This window comes from Chelon labrosus, assembly GCF_963514085.1.
Source record: "Chelon labrosus genome assembly, chromosome: 10".
Lineage (NCBI taxonomy): Eukaryota > Metazoa > Chordata > Actinopteri > Mugiliformes > Mugilidae > Chelon > Chelon labrosus.
In genome coordinates this window covers 11,188,279-11,214,229 of record NC_140360.1, presented here as the reverse complement: position 1 = coordinate 11,214,229, position 25,951 = coordinate 11,188,279, and the positions used below count along the sequence as shown (strand labels likewise).

General features: G+C 43.1%; 1 protein-coding gene across 1 annotated transcript; it reads right to left on the bottom strand.

The window, feature by feature from the left end:
- Positions 1 to 270: 270 nt before the first annotated feature.
- Positions 271 to 24,568, bottom strand: kcnc4 (potassium voltage-gated channel, Shaw-related subfamily, member 4). The gene is made up of 4 exons (XM_084553600.1): positions 23,894 to 24,568; positions 7,168 to 8,092; positions 6,277 to 6,453; positions 271 to 2,770 (listed from the first exon to the last, which is right to left on the bottom strand). Exons 1-4 carry the CDS (start codon positions 24,506 to 24,508, stop codon positions 2,703 to 2,705), a joined length of 1,785 nt encoding a protein of 594 aa, XP_084409726.1. The 5' UTR covers positions 24,509 to 24,568; the 3' UTR covers positions 271 to 2,702.
- Between the last annotated feature and the right edge of the window lie 1,383 nt (positions 24,569 to 25,951).

Genomic DNA, 25,951 nt, shown 5'->3' with positions numbered 1-25,951 from the left:
ACAAGTGGTTTATCCTTGAAAGCCCTTGTACGTGTCTAAATTCAAAGAAAAAGCATCAATGAGTATTTCAGTCATGCAGATTTTGACACGTGCAGAAAAAAAGTTAAATTTCCCTCTGTACATGTTGATATTGTTCCTAAATATTGTCAAATTCTGGGTTTTAGAGACAGAATAAAAGCATCATCTTCTTCTTTATCCTGCTTCTGTCTGAGTGAACAGCCTCTCAGTCCACATGAACAGTGTGATCTTTTACATGGACACAAACATCTACGCAGTGTTGATGGTATAGAGTCACCCCTGACATCTTTCCACCTCCCTCCCTCCCTGCCTCCATCGCACAATACATCCCTGAACATCAAAACCTTCCTCATGGGCGACGACAGTAATGATCTTCATCCTGCGCCGAGGTGAAAGGTGTGTGTGTGTCTGTGAGGTTGTGTGTGTGTGTGAGAGTAAGAGAGAGCGAGCGGCGTTTCTTTGCATGTGACAAACAGAGGGAGAGGGGAGATGGAGGCAGCCGAGCAGCAATTAGCGACGCCTGTCATCCCCAAATCTCCATGGAGATGCGTTCTGTATGTCATCCACACCTTCACTACATAATCACGGAGGCGCAGGGGAGCAGGAGGCGCAGCTGTGACCGCCGTTGCACCGCTTTCTGAGCGAGCGCAACGTCAACCAGGCAGACAACACAACCCGGTCTACAAATAGCCCTACAGTAGACAACACAGCAGCTGCAAACTGTGCAGCTAATGGACAAAAATGCAGATTCCATTGCTCAAGCTGTGGATGACGTAAAAATAAAAGAAGAATGCACACAAATGTATGACGTCAATCAGTTTTTCTTAAACACCAGGGAAGAAATGGATTTTATTAGCATTTCTGCATAGAAACACATGCCTACATGATATAACATCACACACACACACACACACACACTCTCTCTCACACACACATACACACACGTCTGACTGGATTAAGATTCATCACAGTCCATGATGAGGAAATGTTAAACAGATGTACTCTGTGCTTGTCAGTCACATTTGAGTATGTACAACAGGAACAGAGGCTAAAAAGGTGAATTATCAAAATAATAATCTTTCACCGTCGGTTAACAGTTGTTTCATGGTGCATACACGCGTCATATACAGAAGAGAAAAAGAGTTTAGTCATCTACAATATAGTACTGTGCTACATACATACAGCTGTGCTTATACAGAATTACAGACCTCTGGGTCGGCATAGAAATAGTCTAATGAAGATAAAATGAGCTTCCCCTTTCGTTTATTTAACATAAGGCCACTATGGCAGACCATGAGGAATATATTATAAGTCATGAGTGAAAGAAACCACACTCCTCCAGCTCCTCTCTCTCCACGGGTTTCTACAGCTCCAACACGACCAGAAGTGTTAAGGAACAAATCGAATTACATTACTGCACACATTTAAACGCCATTACTCACCATGAGGCACAAGTGGAACTGATGGCATTGTACTGTATGTATATATATATTTTTTTCTTTTAAACGAATGTGTACTGAAAATTAACCAGCTATAATCTAATAGAGTCCGCATTTGGTCCTTACTCAACCAGTAATGATGCATCTATTGTAAACGGCTAATGTAATAGACAGACAATACTGCTCCATTGATTATTTTTTCTTTTTTTCCTTTTGTCATTCTCTCTTATTTGTACAAGGATTTTCCCGAGCAGCAGCATTCATACACCACGCTGTGTCTCGACAACATATCTGCTCCCTGTGGTCAGTGTTAAAAAGCAGTTGCACGACAGAAGGCAGAGACCGAATGATCCACGAGAAAAATTAATAATAATAATAATAATAATAATAATAAAAAAAGATCTGTGTCGAGGATCGAACAATGGTTTCAAGTTTTCATCTAGTCCTATTTCACAGTAACAGTTTTACTGTACAAACCCATATTCACAAGTGTTTGGGTGTCCTCACTGCACGACATTTATAGACATTAATCCAACGATGAGTTGCAAAGAAAAGAAAAAAGACAGTTTTTGTACATATTATTGAAATGTGTAGAAAGAAAACAGGACCTACACATGTATATGTAATACGTTTTTGAACAAAAAAGGACCCTGAAAACTTAGTTTCTCCCTCTATACGATAAATGATCACAACTAAATAAGTCGCATTTGATGAACAAACTTCTTTATTGAGAGTTTAAGACCACAAACCTTGTATCTAGGACTGCGTGGGTCTAGACCAGACAATCTACCAGACTTATATATTGCTAAATCCTGATTGCTTCTAGGAAGTATCTGAGTTTCCTAATATATGTATTCAAGTCAGAGCCTTCTGAACATAACAACAAGATGAGAAGTTTTCAGGGTCTTTGCATCAAACTGCGACATGTCCACTAAATGAGAAGCATGTTTGTTTGCTGCTTTTTTTTTGTAGTAGTACATTACACAATGCTTGATCATGCAATACATGCAACCTGCTTCGTAACATGTAAATGAGCGTACATATGATCAATCTGCCACACAACACATGAGCTACAACAGTGTTTTGAATGACAACAAAAAAAATAAAAATAAAAATGTGAATTTAAAGAGTCCGGTGAGCAGTTCATTCAGCGGTGAAAAGAAAGCAGAGACCAGAATGTACAGCCGCCGCCGCCGCCGCCGCCAAGAAATTCAGGCCCCGTCTCCTTTTCAAAGCCAATCAGCATCAGGTCAGAGTGGTGACCTCCGGCTGAGCGTAGTTTCCAGTGGCGGCGAGGATGTCTTTACAGCTCTCTGTTAGGACAGAAATACAACAAAACACTGTGATTTATGATATGAGCATGAGAACAGACCTGAATTATTGAACATCCTCCTGTACCGTGTATTTACAGTCGGGCTGCAACTCATGATTACTGTCATTGTTAGCGACCATTATGAAAAATGGTCATTTTTAAAAACTGATTCTCCTCAGACAGAGAAATCCTGCTGATTTGAACTTCAGAAGGCGGCAGGAGACTTCACTTTGACCATCCATGTTGTTAATGGAAACCTATTAGTTGCAATCGTTCAGGGGGAGTCGCTTGGGAGCAAGGGGGCTCATCAGGGCTCGGAAACCTTTTCCCTCCTGTACATCAGCCAGCTGCTTCCTCTCTGAGCATTTGAACCGTGCACGGTGAAACAATCTGGTGGTTTTCACTCAGACCCAATGCAATTTCGTGCTTGTTTTTTGTATGTATAGACTGTGACAGCAAGTGTTAATACTATCACAGCCTCCCTGTGACAACCTTAATCACTTCAACGCCGTTCTCTTCCCGCTGCAGGGCGGGCGACCATTTCCTGCCGCCGATAACCATCTGAGCATCTTCAGACTTGCATCCATCTGTCCTTTCCTCTCGTTTCCCGACATACTGCCGCGCTGAAACATGATCCATACCTTGTGCCGTGTCACCCTGGAATTAGCAAACAACGACCCCCCCCCCCCAAGGGAGTCGCTCCTCTAAAGAGCAGAGCCACCAAGTCACAAACTGTTTCTGCCTAACCTGATCAAAATGGCTGCAACCACAGAGCATCTCTCAAACAAACCAACAAAAAAAAAAGTATTTTCTGATTATGAATTCTACCACAACAGTTTTTAACATTGTTAGGAAACAGTGAAAGTCCACTTGATCCATCTTTGCTGATAATGTGCACTACAATGTGCTGTGTATGTGTGATATTCCCCCCGTAATAGACTGCAACGTCGTTATGCACATACTCACCAGATACAGGGCTCGGGATTGAATTACCCCCTCCTCTCTCCCCCTCAAAGATTAGTTTTGAGGTGTTCTGGTTTTGCTCAGCTTTCCTTGTTTGGCCTCTGTGATCAGATGGAGATCTCATGAGCTGACCAGATAATTTGGCGTTATTATTCAGACTCGGCAAAAAAAAAAAAGCGGGCCGTGAACGGTTTCCTCGTCTTTGTGTCGCTCTGTGAGGCCGTGAATTTTATAGCGAAAGATTATTTTCTCCCCTGAGTTAAACTATACATCCACAAACGTCCCCTTTTTCTCATTGATCTGACGGATATAACTAAGTCTATGTGTGTGTTTTTAAAATCTCAGATAGACAACATGCCATTAACCTGAAGCAATCTACATCATTCAACGCAATCAGGGCTTGACGAGGCTTTCAGGAAACATGTTCAAATACAATTTCCTTGTAATGGGTTGGAGGGAAGAAAAAAAAACATGGTGGTAGCTACTCTCACAGGAGCCAGGCTACAGTAAGTGCCCCATTTATGTGTTGTTGGATTTTTTTATTTTTTTCTCGACAGTGATGTGCTAATGAGCTCTGGTAGTGCAATGCATCTCGGCAAAGTGCGGTTTTGCACGAAAACACCTTCAGTGTTGTTGTTCGCAGACGAGAGCCAGGATGTTGGCTGGGTGGGATTTGCGCTCAGGATGTAAGAAATGAATCCACGTCTGCCAAATATAGAGACTCTTCTCACCAGAGGGGCTTCTGGGTACTATGGGAAGCTCAGTCCTGAGATCCAGTGGCGAGTTGAAGCGGAAAGCGATGGCGGGAAGACGGCGGAGGGGGAATTGAGAGAATTACAGGAACTTTGGCTTCTTCTTCTTCTGCTTTGTGCACATGATAGCAGCTTCAGAAGGGTGTTTAGTCATACTTATGGAAGACTGGTGTTGCGTTTCAGATCAGTAATCCTGGAGCAAAATGTGTGCGTCCAAATTTTGAAGCTTGAACCTTAATTGTATCCCACTTTAAAGGGGAACTGTTTTTTACAACCTGGACCTTATTTCTGGCATAAAATAAGATCGTTTACTCACCCATATAACTGCTAGTTTTTAGCAACATGGCTGAATATTTTTCAGATTCTGAGGTTGTGGACGAACCATAGCAGTAGCAAATTACAGGTAAACAAGCCGACCGCACCAACCAGGTGGGAGCGGCACTCAGAGATGACATCATTCAGGTCAGACAGACATGTAGATTGACCTACAGACCCCGGATGATGATAACAGGTAACTCCGGACTCAACAGGGAATGCCACTAGCGTACGATAACAAAATATTGGTGAAATGAACGAGTTTCGTGGCAGATAATGCGTTATTTAGAGGCTGCGTATCGGTGCCCCAGTCACTCCCACTATATGGATATACGTGGATCTAAATATCTCCCGAACGACTACAAATTACACAAAAGTGATATGGGTGAGTAAACGATCGTATTTTATGCCAGAAATAAGGTCCAGGTTGTGAAAAACAGTAGTTCCCCTTTAAGAGGCTGTTTCACCTTGTGTTAGTACAAACAGTGACACTGAAGGTTTTCACTGAGCACACACAGATGGATAGATGAAGCATTTAGTACTACAGAGTTCCTCTATTGATTTTCTATTGATCTTATTGCTGGACAATGACTAAAAACAACTGCCTTTCAATCGCACTTCCTCGACTTCAGAAGTGAGATGAAAATGGTGAATGCTAGATTATCTATAAGAGCCTATACATTTGATAATCACCCTTTTTTTCGGTTTTCTTCACCCTAATACAGAAAATAACAACTGTTCCTTTAAAAGTAACTGAACGTTTCTTGTAGCTAAGAGATCTGCATGTGTTGCGTATATGAATATTGTTCATTTGTGAGCAGGATTGTCTTAAAGGTGTCATTAAAATGTCAGGGCCAGGGGTTCAGGTTATGGTAATCTTTAATTTTTGAACCAAACTACCTTGTTAAGAGCGCTGAAACAGCTTGATCACACAATATTATTATTTACCACGCCAGCATGTATTTAGCAGCAGATGAAATGTTGGTACAGACATTTACGTTCGCCTGAGGATTAATTATTAAAACTTTGATCAGATTTTTCCGCCAGTACCATCATCAGGTACAAACCTTATTTGTCAAACGTATTCGTTCATGGCTAAATATCTACAAAACAAATTACATTCTCATATATTTTAAGTCTTCTTTGTGCTTAGAGGTAATTAGTAAGTAGGTACAGTGCTAACATGCTAATGATTATGATGGTGAACAGGCTCAGAGAATAGCTGACATGGCCGTAGCAGATCTTATAGAAAGATCTTATCTATTATCTATAAAATCTGAGCTTTATTACAGCACATTTATTCAACAGAGGGGTAAATAGCTAGTATGGCGCAGAAAAACCACCAAAAAGCATCTTTAAAGCAACATGTTAAATGCATAAGAAGTAAAGGTTGTAGACTGTTAGCCAGGTCAACACACGCCTGCTCCGAGACCCCCATTTCCTCATGTATGTACAGATACGTATGTATGCAACTAACCAGTATGGACGTTGGGGTCTCCAGCGGTTAGCAGGAAGCAGGTCCCCTCCTTCTTATTCTTGTCTCGACCTCTGGAGCACCGCAGGGACCACTTTTCGCTGGGGGACAGCGGCTGGGTCAGGCTGCAGCCTTCCTCCTCTGAAAGGGCCACATTTGCATCCCCGTTCTGCTTGGAGTCTGACAGGGAGACAAACGCACACGGCAGCCTAAATGCCAAAGCTTTTACAGAGACTCCCCCGAGGTCCCAGACAAAGGCGGAGGTATATTGCATAAAACCTGTAATTTTTTTTTCTGTGATGAAATCCAATTTGACGGAGATGTTATGAGGAGTAATTTGATCCTGGTGTGTTACTGTCTTTGTGACTAAGCGCACTTCATCTGGCAGGCAAACTTTCAAAAGACACAGAGACTGGAAACACAGACACTCAAATTTTCATTGTGTGTATCGATATTTAGAAATTAAAAACCTGCTGAATGATCGAATTATGAGCTTGAAAAATTGAATTTAAAGGATCAGTTCGCCAAATTAACTTGCACTTACTTGTGCAATTTCAGATTTCATTTCATTTTAAGGTTTGAAATTTTTTTATCTCAGATTAACTTTGACACAATAAGGAAAACGCACATTGTGTGAGTATTGGTTACAGGATTTCAACTCTATTAAAATAGTTTTTCCAGAAACATTTTACTTATAATACAACAATTTTCAGAGAATAGTTGCCAGAAAGTATATCCCATATGTTACTGCAGCAGTTATTCATGGTACGTGGAATAAAAACTCAATCAACAAACCACGACTACCTACGTGTTTAGACACTACAAGGTTGAGTGAGAAAATAAACGTCTGTGATTTGGGTGAACTGACCCTTTAGTAATGCATTATGGCCTGACCTGAGCGGTTCCTGGTGACACTTTCCTCTGCAGCCAGCGGACACGTGTCGCTCTGAGTGCTGTTTCTGTGTGAGTTTGTTTCAGACTTCCCAAACGACACAGAGTCCGTCGGAGCGTCCGGGTTCGGGTTGTGCTTCTTCTTCTTTTTCGGCAGCTTCTGCTTCGCCATAGCCAACGAGTAGTACATCCCAAAGTTATTAACGATGACGGGAACCGGCATGGCGATGGTCAACACGCCAGCCAGCGCACACAGCGCCCCCACCATCATACCGGCGGTCGTCTGTGGATACATGTCTCCGTAGCCCAGCGTTGTCATGGTGACCACTGCCCACCAGAAGCTGATGGGGATGTTCCTGAAGTGTGTCTTGTTGGAGATCGTGGGGTCCCCGATGCGCTCGGCGTAGTAAATCATGGTGGCGAAGATGAGCACGCCTAGAGCTAAGAAGATGATCAGCAGGAGGAACTCATTGACGCTGGCCCTGAGCGTGTGACCCAAGACACGCAGGCCGACAAAATGGCGTGTCAGCTTGAAGATCCGGAGTATCCTGACAAACCGCACCACGCGGAGGAACCCCAGCACGTCACTGGCAGCTTTGGACGACAGACCTTTCAGGCCCATCTCCAGGTAGAACGGCAGAATGGCCACAAAGTCAATGATGTTGAGCGTATTCTTGATGAAGAATATTTTGTCTGGGCAGCAGACGATTCGCACCAGGAATTCAAACGTGAACCAGATAACGCAGATGCCCTCCACCAGGGTGAGAACTGGCTTGGTCACAACCTCAGGGATGTACACTTGCTCTGTTTTATTGTCCCTGACTACCTCCTCCGTCCGGTTCAAGACTTCATTGAAAGCCTCGTGTGTCTCCAGGCAGAAGGTGGTGATGGACACCAGGATGAAGAACAGAGAGGCGAAGGCAACTCCCTGGAAGAGACAAAACAATTGTTGTTAATCGGTTCAGTTTTAAGTCAATGCATGGTTTCTGGGTTTATAATTTTGTCAGTAGCAGTGCAGAAGCTCCTATTAGACCAGAGTCTGAGTGATGTGTCACTCCTCCAAACAAGCTTTCAATACACACTGTTTTATAATATTCCTTTAATCTTTGTAGAACCATCAATAGAAAAAGACATGGATATGCCAATCAAGTCTTTAAAGCGACATGTTTTGAGGGATTATTTCCTGGAGGAGGCAGTGAAGATTAAAATAACGAATGGGCTGATATGGGAAAACTTACCACAAAGAAATAGACACAAAAGACACAAACATCAAAGTGAGGATTTGCATGTATTGTGACTGGTCGTTGTCTGTGACGTGTAGAAGAATGAAATGCAGGAAATGTAAGGGAATAAAATGACCTTGGATACGCTGAACTCTGTTGACTTGGTGCACAGACAGTTCAAGGGAAACACCTGCATTTTTTCTTGAAGATTTCTCTTAACTTAAAATAAAGCGAGACGGAATAAATAAGGTCAGCGGTTAAAAGGAAAAGATCTGATGCAGAAAACGTAAAGTACATCTGTTACTGTGGCTCATTATATTGATATTTAGCCACTGGAGAGTTAGACATTGTTTTCATCATTGATTTTTGTCTCTCAATGAATCTTTTGTTCATAGATCGTCCGTGTCAATACACCAGCAAGTGTATTTAAAGATTTAAAAGTTATAATTATGATAATCCCATAAAGTGATTGTCTTGTACTGGCAAGAGAGCTGTGTGGCCGAGTGACATTTGCAAGGCAGTAAGAGTTCAGCAAAATAAAAGCAGTGGAATAAATATTTGAAACTGGTGCAAACAAATGCCTTGAAGAGATCACAAAAGTCTGTCCACTCCACTTATTCTACCACCCACGTGCCTCGTCGTGGCGTGCTATTACCCGCCAGGAAATAATTATTATGGTCGTGATTGTCCACTGCCACTCCGGTTTGAAGATTAGTGAGTGAAGTTTTTTATTTTTAATTGTAAAACCCACTTAGTCTGCAGGAGAGCGAGGACAGTGTTCGCAGAGAAAATGGGCCAATTTCAAACCAATTACTCCCATGAACACATCGACTGAAGCACGCTGAGAGAAAAAACGTGATTCCATTAACACGGGCTCTGCCAGGCACAGACAGCAGGGGGCGCTCACAGAGTATCATGACCCACTAAACCTGCGTGAAACTAGACTTTCGCTCTGGTTGAAACAATAATATCTCTTTTCACCCGAAAGAGGGAAGTGAAAACAGAGAGAGACAAAAGGAGATACTGGACAATGAGAGACAATGAGATGACTCATGAAAGACTTACAGAATAGCCGTCAGCCCTGACTCTGCTGTCTGGATTAAAAGACATGTTTAGGGCTTAATCCGAAAATGCAAAGCCAAACATAAAGCGTTGTGAACTACTTTTTGCCACTTCCCAAAAGGTAAACCCAACGACGTGGCTGCATGACATTCACCTGATCCAGCATAATGGCTGTGTTTGTGTTATCACTGTGTGCTTACTCATACATGATCTGTCTTTGTTGTTTACAGAAGCCTGGACAAACTGTAGTGCCTCTCCAACCTTTCTATTCTCCCAGCTGGATAAATATGTACCTGCAACTTGCATGCACTTATAACGTTTGAATTAGTGAGTAGAACAATCAAATGAAGCAAGAAATGCCCAGCAGGAACACCAATTCATAATGGGACAAAATAAATAATACGTGGCTTCAGGAATAGGAATAATAGGAGCTGGTTGTTTGTTCAGAAGCAGCAAAAACTAAGAGGCGCTGCACCCTCGTTAATATATCGTATGTGTCCGATCATGACTCTGTGGTAGACACCGGATAGTGTGTAGCTGTAGGCCATGACAACCTTCTCCAGCTTCGTCCCTGCAGAGCTCTGAGGCTCTGATCCCCAGAGAAGATGACGACTGAGCCGCAGGACAAGAGGGAATGCGGTGAAGCCTGAACTCTGCCCCAGGAGGAGCTAAGAGTTCCCCATGTTGCGTGGACACGGTCTCCCTGAACATCAGCAAGGCTAACTGTGCACAGTGGGTGAGCGTGCCACAGGAACCACAGGGTATATCATAAAAGGACAAACAGCATAGAAACGACATAAGTACATGTGTAAAGCACACGGGTGGATTAGCATTTGGTTTGGCACCTTTCAGTGGCTCGGTATCCACGTATCTGTATCTGGTAGTATCCCCTCTTCTCATGCCTTTATAAAAATGTTAATTTACTAAATACTAATTTACAAGCGTGCACAGTTCATGCACACAGATATAAAACATGTTTTCCATGATTTCCTGTTGGAACACTATGCAGACAAAGGACCAAATACTGCAGCACCTCAATTTTCCAAAGTCAGTTAATAAAAAATAGTCCTGGCATTTCATCAGACCTCTCTGGACTTCAAAGTCCTGCTGCAGGTTCTTCACTGGTGCACAAAGTACAACTCGAATTATAAACTGAATGATGGAGCTGGGGTCAGTAATCTATGCATCTGTGCAAGCTCATGAATCAAACAGATGAACAGATACTGATACCATCACAACGCTCGTTTAATAACTGACACTTTCTTTTTCTTTCTTTTCATCTACAGAAGCTAGCTTCATCTACAGGATGTAACATGAGGGCTGTTTGTGGTGGACCCCCATAGTTCCTCATCCTTTAACCCTCCTTCCTCATCCCTCTCTGCTCACCTCCATTCTCTCATTCCTCTTTTCCTCCCCTCCCACTCGATCCTGTGCATACACAGAGGCTGACAATCAGATAAACAACACATGAGATAGCCCAGCCTCCTCCTAAATCCAACAGATTCCTCCTCCCACATTCGCCCCCTTCCTCAGAATCCATTCATCCGTCCTCAGCGTCCAATATGGCCTTATATCACACAACCTTTAATCATACATTGATGGCGCCTGACCTAGTGAAGAGCAGAAGGCCATAGGCCTAAAAGGGAAAGAGACCGAACTCTCTCAAGCAGCTGTCTGAGCCACGATGGAGCATACGACTAAGTTCTACAAAACTAAACTCTATACATAGGGGACTTTCACAGAATAATGTTTTCATGACGGTCTCCCTTGTGCCTCCAAAACAAACGTGACTCTTCATAGATTGGACATGGGCCTTCTGAGGGTGTCCTGTGGTGTCTGGCAACATAATGTTGTTAGTGGGGGGCCTTTGGGTCCTATGGGTCCCACATATACTTGATCAGTTTGGGATCTAATGAATTTGGAGGCCAGGTCAACACCTTGTGCTGTTCTTCATATTTTTTGAGTTGTTCCTAAACCATTTTTGTGTGTGTGTCTGTGTCAGGCTGCATCCTGATGGGGGATGGCTGCTGCCATCAAGGAGTGTCATTGCTACGGGGTGAGAGTGCCCGGTCTGATCTAGGTGGGTGGTAGATATTTGAGTAACGTCCACACAAGTGCCAGGTCCAAAAGCTTCCCAGCAGAACATTGCGTCACCACAAGATGTTTAATGTTATTTACCTCACCTGTCAGTGGTTTTAATGTTGTGGCTGATCGGCGTATGACTACATTCCATCTCAGCAAATAGATCCCCGCTCCCAAATGCTGCGTAACATCAAAATCTTGCAGCTGAACGAAATGTAACACTCTTTCCGTTTTGTCAAAAAGCTCCTGCACTGACTTCGGGTTTAAAAAAAAAAAAAACAACTGCTGTTCAGAAGCTTGTGATGAGTCTAACGGGTCCTGACAGCGTTCAGTTTACTAAAATGCCAAACGGTTTATCCCTGAACTAAACAGAGCTGGGTATCTGCAGCCTGGGGCACCTCCGCAGGGAAGGTGCTGGAGGTCCTGGCACACACAAGGACAATTTGCTCTGCTCATAAAAGAATCAGCCCGGCCGTCTAACAATAACACCGCGCAGCTTGACCTCACACCTGCGTGCGCTGCTTGTAGGTAGCACCACCGCTGTCGCTGCACAGGTCGTAGTGAGGCGCGCGCGTCTCTCAGGCTGCTTGTGCTTTCATTATTTGTTGCTTTCCGCGTCTGTGATTCTTTGTTTCGGTCAATAAATCTCGCAGCATTTAAATGTGTCTGTTCAGTTTACTTAGGGCCTTACACAAAGGGAGAGCATAATACCACATTTACAGCTCAGTGGTGGAAACTCTAAACACAGTCACGGCGTTAGAGTGATTGCCATTGTGTCTCCTTGCCACCGAAGAATGTTTCCATGTTGGTCTGCCACTGTGAGGCCAAGCAAATTAAACAGAGCTTTTTATCTTTCCCTGGAAACGTGAACGTGGCTTTTACAATCCTGCCAAGTCTGCTACAAATACTAATTATATACTGTAACTGTCCTCTAGTTATCTCTGTCTTTTTCGTACACACTAATATGGCCTGTTTCTTGTGTTGCTGTAAAAGGAATAAATTGCGTTAGTTTAGATGTTATTACACCACATTTGTATTTCTTTTAAAGCTGCTTCTTTATATTATTTATTTGTTTGACAGCTACAGTTCTTCTAACCATGATGATTTTGGTAATTGTTTGATTCATAATGAACCTTGGAGGTATCAGATTCAGTGCAGCAAGATCAGATTTCTCTTGTTTATTCCATGCATTCCTCTTCCTTGTCAAAACCTGGCAACCACGTTACCCACAATGCACCTCAACCATCCAGGTGATTTATAATCGCAGCTAGCGCAGCCTCAAGCAAGCAGCTACGTTACTCTTCACCATCAGACCGCCGAGTTTTCTTGACATCACGTTTCTCTCTGGAACAGCAAAAGCTTCGGTTGTGTAAACGTTTCATCATAATTCAGTTTATGACTTGAATTGAATGATGGAGCTCGGTGTAAACTTTAGAAGAACTCAATAACTGGTCAGTAATCTATGCGAGCTCATGAATCAAACCGTTAAAATTGAGCTGAATATTTTACACATTTAAGAGGGAGGCTATTTGTTTTTTTTCATGTACAGTAGATAGATTCATTTATAGGATGTAACATGCATGAGGGCTGTTTGTGGTGGACCCCCGTAGTTGCAGTTGATTAGCTGTTTAAGATGTGACAGCACATCACAGCTTATTACCTGTCAAGACAACTCATACTCTTGTCCCCAACCCTCCCCCCCCCATCCATTAACCCTCCTTCCTCATCCCTCTCTGCTCACCCCCATTCCTCACTCGATCCTCTGCATACACAGAGGCTGACAATCAGCTAAACAACACCTCAGATAGCCCAGCCTCCTCCTAAAAATCCAACAGATTCCTCCTCCCACGTTCGCCCCCTTCCTCAGAACCCATTCATCCGTCCTCAGCGTCCAATATGGCCTCATATCACACAACCTTTAATCACACATTGATGGCGGGGTGAAGGGCAGAAGGCCATTATTTCTAAAAGGGGAAGGAGACTGAACTCTCTCAAGTGTGAGCAACAAAAGCTTCTGGGGTGTACAATGTTCCTTTAAACTTTAAAGAACTGATTTTTGGCCAAGCACGGCGTAAACACAATGCTAACACATTCTAGTATGCACTGTTTCAGCTCTGTTTTGTCCTAAATAATATATGTCTCCATCTTGTTGATAACATAAACATATGTGCAAGAGACTGGCTGAAAGACAATCTAGTAATAGTTACCATTGTTCTAAATTTGATCATCATTTGATCCATTGTTATTAAAAAATAATCTAAACAGACTGTATGCCTACAGCAGCAGAGTGCAGTGACACATTTAATGAAATGTAAAACTACTAGTCCCAAAAAGACATCAATCCAAGGTCATCAGGTGCCAACCGTGCACACCAGAGGTCCCCAGAGGGGTCTGTACCCAGCTGGGAGGATCAGAGCAGGAGGGTGGCAAACAGGACGCGCAACAGGCAGCAGGCTGCGCATCAGCGTGCAGCAGCTGGGAGTCCCATCATGGCCATCACCTCCAGCTGCTGAGAATCACGCTCAGTTACCAATATGGACGCGCTATACGTACGTGAAACTCATGTCACACTGATTCACGGCGGAGAGTCGGTACACCTGAGGACGGAAGAATGAATCTCCACTAGTACTCAGCCTGTCAGCCGCGTTTCTCCAGGGGATCTCTAGAGAAGTGTTTAATTATCAGACATTTATATTTAATGGATTCACAGGACCAAAAATATCAGGAAAAGAGGTCATCTATAATACATAGTAAAACAAGACTAAATGTTAAAGGTCTGAAGGTACAGACACACCAGACGAGACGCTATTCCTAATGTGTCCACTCATTTTATTAACATTTCCATAGTGTACTTGTACTTCTTTAGGCTATTATGCTATTATTTTCTTGGTCTAGAGATGCACTAGAGATCAAACTGAGCTGTATGTGGCCGCTGGACAAAAATGAATTTGACACCCCTGACCTAAGCTACAAAGGCTAAGGCTGACGGCCAGCAGGCAGCCTACACACACTCTGCACCGGTGTGAATGGAAATAACTCTTCCTACCAGTAGGTGGCAGTAGTCTGTACTCATCACTGAAAAGGAGAAAACCAGGAGAGCTACCATTAGCTGGGAGGCTAGGAAGTTAGGAAGAGTTATTCAGCTGTTCATTGTTCTAAATAATAATGTAATATTTGTGTTTTAGTATATTCAGATGAGGTGAAGATGTGAAATAGAGTCGCCGACACGAGTCCAACTAGTGCGGGACACACACGACAAAGGCTGGCGGTCGGGCTTGATGTGTCCAGCCTTAAGATACAGTTCTGAAACCTTGCATTATCGGGGCATTATGTAATTTACAGATTTAATCAGCTTTCATCTTTGATCAGTGCTTAGCAGCGAGGACAGGACTCATAGGATCTGTGTTGAGAAGCCACCTCCACAGAGCAGGACCTACGCTATAATTAATGAGAGGATGGAAGGAGGGAAAGTGGACGATAAGAATCCTTGAGACTGGCAAACACACTGCTCCAGCACCAGACACGTCTGGCTACACATTCAGCAGCCTTAGACGTCTGCTCTGAAGACAGGGCTGTCTGAAAACTGGAATGGTGCATGACCCAGGACAAGAAACATCCGGACATCCTCAGCTGTCTCTGAATAACAGACCAGAAATGACTGAGAGGGGGTCAAAGGTCATTGACCAGAAGTCAGTTCTGATGTCTACTTACCCCCGATATACAGCCTCCTGTTACAATATGACCAAAGGTCCATATATAGCACTACAGTATATCTCCATCCTGACGGAGACTGTGAGATGTGATGTGCAGCCAGTTCCAGACTCCCGAAACTCTAACAGCATTGCATGTGTCTGCTGCTGCACGACTTTTTTCCTGACATTTCATCAACTTTTGTGTCAAAACAAAGCTCGTGGCAGGAAGTCAAGACAAAAATCTGTGTGTGTAGAGAAATAATGACTGAGTATTCTGCACTGATCTTTAATCAAACCCAGATATGTCAGATCCCAGCCAGTAAAAACAGTGACACGTTTAAAATGTGCAGATGTATTAAGTTAAAGGAAAGGGGAAAGAGAGCTTTTTGTTTTCTTTATACTTCCTACGGTCCTTTAACTACTCGGCCAATCTTCCCCACTGATGAACATGTTGTTTCTATTGCAAATTACTTAGGAATTTAAGCTTTTAACTTTCTTTCTGGACATTTAAGAGAGAAAATCACATCGACAAATACCAGCAGTCCACCTGAGTGATAATTGGTTCACGTAGAAGAAAGATGATATTTTCAGTAATGTGCCGTTTATTGATTTGTCTGGAAAAACAAAGTCTGCGACTGTGTGCAAGACTCTATGATGCCGAACTATTTTCAGCACAGCAGCTCGGAAGTGAGCAGAATAAACAGCCGCCTTAATCACACGGGATTATAACCCCCCTTTCACCGAGAATTCGCCGTCATGAAAGTCTCCTTAACAAGGCTGCGACGCTGCGATGATGTGTGAAGAACCAAATCCTGTGCTCCATTCACAGAGCGGCGAGGAGAGGTGTCGGCGCCGTGAAAGCAGAGCCCAGAGGAGTTTCACTCAGAACATTTATTATTTATCAGCTGGGTGTCACACTGTGTCACACAAGTGTCACTGCCGGTAATGAGCAAAGCCTCTTATTAATATGGATTTTTTTAAATCTGTGTTTTTATTAGGGATAGATTTTCCACTAAATGTTAATATTTCACAAAAGCATCAACACGAAGTCCAGTTTTGTGAGACATGTGGCATGTTTCTAGTGAAGCAACACCCAAATGTAAAACACTAAGGGGAGGCAGGAGCAGGCAACCAAATTACTTTAACCAAAACTTAAAGCTCTGCAGGAAAGGCAGCCAAAAAAAGACACGACAACAATAACAGGTAAGGACTAAAACCAAGACAAGAACTCAGGAACATAAGGAAAGACACGGCAGGACAAACAGGGTTAACATCACAGACAACTTGACAGAGAACAAAGGCAAAGGCAAAGGCAGGCCTATATAAGCACTCATGGGCAGAGGAGCTAAGGAGACACAAGTGAAACTAATGAGGACTCAGCACACAGGGGGAAACCAATCCAACAATCAGTGAAGCTTGAATTAAACAAGACAAGAAACACCAAGTAAGAACTGTAGGAACTAAAAACAGGAAACACAAGGACAAGAAAAGACCCAAAAGACCAACGTGAGTTAAGTCCACGCACAATCAACATCTTCTCCTCTAATCTGACAAGAAACTAAAAAAGAAAGAAGAAAACCAAACTCAGAGAATCTCATCTAGTCGTCAGATAAATTGGTTTAAACGCATCAAACCTCAAGAAGCCTGCATCAGTCAATCTCTCAGCCTCCGATACAAAGATAAATTGATTTCTTTGCGCATGTGAGAGAAAATCCTTCGCTCTTTTCTGTGGGAACGGTAGCTTTAATTGCTCAACACAGATAAAAAATAAATAACTAAAAGTTACAGCCCATTACCAGAGCAGTGATTAATCGCAGGCAGCAGGTCTGGGGCATTAATGAAATATTGAATCCTGGAAGAAAGTGAAAACGTTATCTGGGTCTGAGCTTAATGTCAAGCCAAATTGCCACATGTAATGGAAGTGATATCACAAAGCTTGTTGCTGTATCAGTGACAAGGAGCTCTCCAGGTGCAATGCTTCAAGTGTTTCTCTTGCCAGTTCATTAGGTACACTAGTTAAATAGAAAAGTCCTGCACTAAATCTTGTCTTCAGGAAGGTTTTGGTATTCAGCATTTGTTTTAAATACTCGAGAGAGATATTGATTCAAATGTGTTTTCATTTCGGAGGCTGTGGTTTGTAGTACTATTGTATTGTGTTGTGTTGCACTGACACATGTTTCTGTTAATTTGACAAGCTCATTTTAGTCAGCGGGCTAGGCTAAATAACAGAAACACGTTAAGTTAACAGCACATCAAACTGCATCCTCCAAAATTAATTTAAATACCATCTTTCTGGCACGGTTTCAACATAGACTGACACATTACAACAGTCAGGAACAGCATCACCTACTGTGCCTAATATTTTGGCAAGTGAGTGTATTTCCATAGCGCTATTATAAGAAAAGATGTGTTTAATTGTTTTGGCTCTGTTCGTCCTGCAAATGTTTAACAGTCGCTGTGAGGTGAATGCACTGGCTTTGTGCTTTGAGTGTTCCTGTCCATATTTGGTCACCAGACACAAATTAAAGACAATGGAGACGATCCTGAATAGGAAGACAGCCAAAAAGAAACTTTTTATGACCGTTAGGACACTTAAGACAATATTAAAGCAATTTTGACTTGTTCCGATATTCTCCCCTAATATGGAAGAATCTATATCCAGCCTGGATCAAAGTGATGCACAAAACAAAACCTCAAAACTTCGGCTTGGCCGTTTAAGGAACAATGTGACCTCGAGCGGACAGCAAGATCAAAATACACAGCCCGGCCACACACAAAAAGGTCACACACTCTAATATTTCATTGGACCGCCTTTGTCTTTGATTACAGCACACATTCACTGTGGCATTGTTTCAATAAGCTGCAATGTCACCAGAGTTATTTCCATCCAGTGTTGCATTAATGTTTCACCAAGATCTTGTATTGATGATGGGAGAGTCTGACCACTGCACAAAGCCTTCTCCAGCACATCCCAAAGATTCTCAATGGGGTTAAGGTCTGGACTCTGTGGTGGACAATACATGTGTGAAAATGATGTCTCATGCTCCCTGAACCACTCTTTCACAATCTGAGCCCCATGAATCCTGACATTGTCATCTTGGAATATGCCCGTGAACATCAGAGAAGAAGAAAATCCATTGATGGAATAACCTGGTCATTCAGTATATTCAGGTAGTCAGCTGACCTCATTCTTTGGGCACATAATGTTGCTGAACCTAGACCTGAGCAACTGCAGCAACCCCAGATCATAGCACTGCCCCCACAGGCTTGTACAGTAGACACTAGGCATGATGGGTGCATCACTTCATCTGCCTCTCTTCTTACCCTGATGCCCCCATCACTCTGGAACAGGGTAAATCTGGACTCATCAGACCACATGACCTTCTTCCATTGCTCCAGAGTCCAATCTTTATGCTTTTTTTCCAGTTAGCCTCACTGATTAGTGGTTTTCTTAAGGCTACACAGCTGTTCAGTCCCAATCCCTTGAGTTCCCTTCACATTGTACGTGTGGTTTTTTTTTTCATTTACGGATTTTTTACCGACCACATTTCATCCTCAAAGATGATGGTTCCCCACTATCCTTCCAGTTTTTAATACATTGGACAGTTCTTAACCTAATTTTAGTAGCTTCTGCAATCTCCTTAGATGTTTTCTCTGCTTGATGCATGCCAGTGGTCAATGAACATCTTTTCCACGACCACGGGATGTGTCTTTAGACATGGTTGTTTAAGAAATGAGAAGCTACTCATTGCATCAGTTGGGGTTAAATAACTTGTTGCCAGCTGAAAGATAATCAACCATGCAGTAATTATCCAATAGGAGGCTCCTACCTGTTTGCTTAGTTAAATCCAGGTGGTGACTTTTTTTTTTTTTGGAGAGGCAGTGTATATTTAAATGTAAATACCCTCAAATTAAAGGTGTAATATAAAAGCCATTCCTGTTCTGAAGCCTGTGTATAAGGTTGCTACACTCGCTGCAGGAGCTCTCAGTGTCGTATCGGTCATATGTTTGATTTGGAGGTGCCAACATCAGTGCAGTTGCTTCATGTGCTGACTTCAACAGACCTCTTCAGACTTGGTTGATCCTGAAGAGGATGTGGCCTCAACGATGGACAGATTAGCCCCCCCCCCCCCCCCCCGGCTTTCAGGAATTGCATTACCTGAGATGAGCTTGGAGGCTCTCTGAAATAAAAAGGCCATAAAGGTAATGCGAGTCCCTCGAAATGCAACTCTGCATCCTTTCAGAAAGCTTGCTCTCAGAGTACACAAGGAGTAAACATACATACATGGATTGGCTGGAAAGGAAATGGACAATGAGCATTATTACCGGGTCAATATGGATCCGTCTTCACCCGTTCTCTGTACATATGTACTTCCAGAGAGATTCACTGCTGTTTTTCCTTCACAAATCCTACTCGATTCATTTACAAACGTTCAGCGGTGAGAGACGGACGAGATAAACTGGCAGGCGCAGCGCGGGTCATCTTCAGACGACACCGACGCAGTGGCAGCTGTGACTCAGAGACGTCAGCTGTTCCACAGTGACAGCCTGAAAATGCCACCTGGACGAGAAGCTATAATAAACAGTGTTTGTAGTGAGGCTAAGAACATGATTCTTGAGCAACACTGCGAGTGTCTGAATAGACCATTCAACTCCACAAACGGACAAACAAATTAGAGCGAGACGGCCAGCCTTTCTCTTTCTAAACTAAATGTATTTTGCTTTTTGCCAGATGAAAGCCCCGGCCCTCGGGCTGACAGCTCCTACTTGTGACACTCGATACTGCTTTCACGTTTACTTCAATAAGCACTCCTCTGCTTTTGTTGCTGAGCCATTAGGCACAGCATACTTCCAATGGCTTGCAGCTGGATGACATCCATCGTGAAAGGAATGAGAGCAAATTAAATTTTCATTTGCAACACAGCAACAGTTATTTTATCTGTAAACCAAACAAGAGTGTATCTTGTTCATCAGGAGAAAATACCAAAGATTATGTTGTTTTGTGTGGGGTTCATATATGTTGGGATCGTTTTAAAAACACAAGCCGTTACATGAGGGAGATTTGTTTAAAACATTACTCATAAATGAGTTGCATGTGGACCACATAGAGTCAGACCCCATTCCACTGATTGATCAGTCAGTGTGATTTACTGCACGCGGACGCACGCTCCTGCAGCCTTTCAAACACTCATCTTTTGAGCACCTCTGAGAGCGAACCCAGAAAAAGGATGTGTGGGAACACTCCACCTGCACTGTGCTGCCGTCATGAAACAGCATTTTCTCCATTTGCAGCGTTTTTCTGCAATTCCACAAGTGAAAACTTAAAAACTGTTATTCGCACGACTGAAGGAGACGTTCGGTTGCCTGGAGAGACTGCAGGCCTTGAAATGCATTACGAGAAAAAATCGAATTGCCCGTGGAGATAAATAAATAAATTCCTTGTGTTTTATTGCTGTTAACAATAAATGTGTGGAGTAAGAAGCCCAATCCTGGAGTGCTCTCAAACAACTTTTATCAACGCGATACATTGTGGACACGTTTATGTGCTCTGCATCTGCAGGTATTAATTATAATGATAATGCTCCATTTAAAAGCCCTAATCAGAACAAGCTCATGCCATTGATATGTCAGTCTGCAGAGGGTTAGTTTAAACGTTTCATAACGATATGAAGCATCACATCATTTAAACCAGAGGTCTTCAACAGGGGGTCCGTGACCCTTAGGGGGTCCGCGGAGGTACTGCAGGGGGGTCGCGAAAGTTTTGGTTGATTAGACATTTTTTTTACACCCCCCCTGCAATTTTTTCCACAAATTTAAATGTCTTTAAATACACATATACATAAGTAGGGGGTCCCTGCTCCATCTTTCCATCAGTTTGGCTGTCCTTAGCCTGGAAAACATTGAAGACCCCTGATTTAAACAATTCGTTCTGCACATACTATGACGTAAACGCATGAGGATGTTTATATCTCCAGTTGAGGAGAAAAATGAAGGTTGTCACGCTGAACTTGTCCTCAGCGGAGAGTTTGTTTTTAGCACAATTTCTTAAAGAACCGAACATCGTTAGGGTCAGCTAGATGACCAAACGCTTCTATTCTGTGGGCGCATGTAAGCACAAGACAGTTTTTCCTCGTACAGCTCACCCAAAATCTTAAATTGAAATAATCTTAATTTAAATGAAAAAATAAATAAAGTCTAGAAACTAACCAAAACTAAGGCACATACTATACGTCTCATACAAAAATGTCTTGTCTGTTAGGTGCAAATGTGTCAGGTGTACTTAAAGGGGAATTAACTTTTTTTTTTTTACAACCTGAACCTTATTTCTAGCATAAAATACTATCGTTTACTCACCCATATAACTTTTGGTGTCAATCGGAGATGTTCGGACAATATTTAGATCTGCGTATATCCATATAGTGGGAGTGACTGGGGCACCGAAATGCAGCCTCTTAATAACGCATTATCTGCCGCGAAACTCGTTCATTTCACCAATATTTTGTTATAATACGGTAGTGCTATTCCCCGTTGAGTCTGGAGTTACCTGTTTCTATTCGTGGATGTGCAGCGGTTTGTTGTTCTTTGGCCAGCTGTTCCTCTCTCTGCCTCCGCATCCTCCTTTCAACAAGCTCCTCATCCATATACTCTGGCTCAAATCGGTAAGGACGTCCATCATAAACAAAGTTGTCGTCCACGACCTCAGAATCGGAAAAATATTCAGCCATGTTGAGAAAAACTAGTAGTAGCAAATTACAGGTAAACAAGCCGCACGGGGAGCTGACATCATCCAGGTTAGAGGTTATTAAGTCAATCTACAGACCCCGGATGATGATAACAGGTAACTGCCGGACTCAACGGGAAATAGCACTAGCGTATCATAACAAAATATTAGTGAAATGAACGAGTTTCATGGCACATAATGTGTTATTTAGAGGCTGCATTTCGGTGCCCCAGTCACTCCCATTATATGGATATACACGGATCTAAATATTGTCCGAACGACTCCAAATGACACCAAAGTTATATGGATGAGTAAACGATCGTATTTTATGCTAGAAATAAGGTCCAGGTTGTAAAAAACGGTAGTTCCCCTTTAAAAGTTTGCTATTTCTCCAGATTTTTTGCCAAGATGTTTGATATGACTCTTTGTTTCCTCCTATCTCTGCAACTGAGAGAGAGAGTGCAAAATTAGCATGACCCATAACAGGTTAAACCAGCTGAGTGCCAATAAAAAAACATGTATTTTTATGTATATTTGGACGTCTTACCACTGAGATGGTTGAGAATCTATTTACCAAACTACGGGTTTTAATACACTCCCACACAGACACCTTTCCATAGTAAAAGTACTAATGCCAAAATATAAAAATACTCCAGTAAAAGTCTTTAAATTAACACTCTGGTTAAGCAAAAATAAAGCAGCAACATGAAAAATGTCGCTGAAGAAAATCAGCATGCATGACTAATGTGAGAAATTAAATTAGCACTGATAAGTCAAATTAAAAGCTGCACACGATGGAGATGGTTTTAACTACTGCACTGTACTGTACATATAGTCATCTAATTAAATGTACTGGTTCCCAAGCTGAAGGGTCGAGCACCTTCACAAGATAAATCTGAGGGGCAATTTGATTGTTAAAGGGAGATGAAGGAAGATAATTACTGATCTGGATGTAGAAATATACGCAGAAAAGTACAGTGTGGTGTAGTTGAAGTAAAAAGCAGCACAGTATGGAAAACTTGTGCTAAAGTTACTTTCCACCACTGAACCTGGTCGCACTGGTTTGTTGCCGTCCACATACTTTTGGTCACGTGTTTTAATTCCAACACCTCTAAAATTAAGCTCTGACATGAAGAATGTCACAGCGTCAAGGTCTGGTTGTACCATCATTATGAGTTCATCACTTCAGCAGCCTCACGCATCAATCACTTGTGTTTTCTTTGGCTCTGGGTTATATTCACAAACAGGAAGCCACTATCTGACTGTTTTTACTATGTCAACTGAAATAGATGACCACAATTACCATGCAGCTGTCAGACTATTGTTTTGGGTTTTTTTTTACCTTTAACCAGACATTTCAAAGATTGTTCAGCGCGTGTGCCAAGCTGTTCCTGGAAACGGTTAGAGAAGCAGATGTTAAAATATGGACTGTGGCCAGAAAACTGAACTTAACAAAGACTTCACTGAAACTTAAAGTCCCAGGTGCATGGGCATCAGTGCAGATGTTGACGTTTCCACACGTCGCTGGGTCAAACTGACTCAAATACGCTGAGTCAGCCGAGTCCTGCACATGAGTGGAAAGGTACTGCTATTATTTCATATAGATTTTAATTGTTTTATTGAGTCCTGTGTTGAGAACATTGACTGAGGAGGCTGTAATTGAGTAAGCTGTACCGATATGGAGTGGATGAAATAAAGAAAGTGGAAGTGAAATGAGAGGCTCATTCCTCAGAACAGACACAGACACAGGCAAGAAATTAGAAATTAGACCCATCTGGCTCAGAGGAATCCAAACTGTGGAATGCAGAAAACACTTCAAATGTGCACACAGATTTAAATTGTACCTGTTGCAGTAGCAGTATGATTGGCTGAAACTCATGGAGACACCTGTTGATTTAAACCATGTGCGCTTTTTTCTGTATGGAAGAAGAAACACCTGCTGAACTCACCCTGGCTGCTCTGGATGAGTAAGGGTCGTCAAACAGGGCCCAGATCTTCGGCTGCCAAACTTCACAGCAGCCCCTCGTCCTGCCAGGACAGTCTTCGATGCCGAACCGTCTAGGCATGTCTCTGTCGTCGTCGTTGTCGTCTGGGTCCGGCGGTTCAAATATATCCAAGGCCTCCTCCGCGTCCCGGTGCTGCCGGTAGGTCATCCAGCAGCACGGCTCCACGTCTGTCTCGTCTATCCCCCAAAACGCCAGCTCCTCCTCGAAGAGCGGCCCGCAGACGTCGGCCGGGCAGTGCAGCTTGCCGGTCCGGTAATAGTTGAGCACATAGGCGAAGATGCCCGGGTGTCTGTCGAAGAAGAACTCGGTGGAAGTCGGGGGCGCAGAGTCCGAGTCGGTGCTGACTTGTGTCTCCGGGTCTGCCAGCCATGCCAGGCGCGTCCCCGGCAGGGTCCTGAGGGTGCTCTTGTAGGTCTCATGTCGAGTGCCGCCCACGTTGATGATGATTTTGTCCGAGTCTTCCCCTCTGAACATCTCCTCCTTCAGACATGATTTTGATGGAGGTTTGTTGCCTGACTTGCGCCCGCGGTAAGACGAAACGCACACCGAGCTAATCATTTAGAAGCAGACCTTCTGGCGGTTCGCCCGTCTGTTTCAAACCGTTGTCCACTCGCACAAAAAAAAGATAGAATCAGAAAATGAACGCAAAGTGCGCCCTCATTTCAGACGCCAGATCCAGAGACAATGACCTGTGTGGCTCATTTATCCAAGAATAATGGTCCAGACAGCGCCAAAGTGATGCGCTCAGTGAAAACCACCTGTAACAAAACTCAGTCCGGAGCCGCTCCAAAACGCAGGTGGTCAGGCTCACTGTGAGTTTTCTAATGTCTTTGTCTGACAGACTGCACAAGGTCACTCAGATTGATGCCTCCAGATGTTGCCCTCAATACGCGTCCACGAATGAAAAAGATGGTGGACTTATTTCCCATCCACGGAGACAAGGTTGTTGCCAATAATAAAATAATATTGCCTCAATACGTACGGTGCTCCGGGCCTACTGGATGAACCACTGAGCCACAAGTACCGTGACACTCCAAGTCCAAATTCTCCAAAAAAAAAAACAACAACAAAAAACAAAAAAACACAACTATTCCTGACAACAACTTTTCTGTTCTCCACTCATGGCGAGGAAGCCTCTGAGTGTGTCCAGCGGTCCGGTCCGGTCAATCATGCACTGACAGATTTCACCACTTCTCCCCGTGACAAACGCTCAGCTCGCGTGCCAGATGTGTGAGGTTGTTTTCAGGCTGGGTATCTGTTGCTTCTCTACAAGTAGCCTATCTTCCCCTAGCGACACAGCCCGGTTGGATGGTGCGCTCAACAACAGGCTGCTCGGCGAATTAACTCTTTGCGCGCTGGAGGCTGGCGCATTACCGAACCACTCCCTCTAATTAGACCGTGAGGAAGGGCTGATGAAGAGAGAGAGAGAGAGAGAGAGAGGGAGAGAGGGAGAGAGAGAGAGAGAGCAATAGGGCAATAAACTCTTTTAATTAATCCTGTTGACTTTTCTCTCGCCTAGATTGCAGATATTCAGGTGTGAGTCATTATGATGACACACACTATGCTGCCACCATTTATCCACATTTGGCTTCAAATCTGGGACATCATGTATGTGAAGTGCACTTTTGCCACTGATATGCATATACATATGGCTCCTTTAGGTTTAGTAAGCGTTTACAACATGCCCACCCCTGCACAGAAACAATTAAGACTTACATTAAATTACTTTTTTATATTAGTATTATCAATATCTTTCATATTTTTGTTACTATTATTGCTGTTAAGAGTCTCCACAGTGTGGTCCAACAGGTAGCTGTTGGGCCTCGTGTGTGTTTTAGGGAACTGACATCCTGATGCTGCCACCTAGTGGATTCATGAGTGAACAACACGTTAGAAGAAATGAATGAGCTTCTTAGTGATAAAGGATTTGATGAGTATTTAACAACAGCCCAATCCAAGACCTTTTAATTGAAACGAAAATCATTTGTTAACAGCAATTAT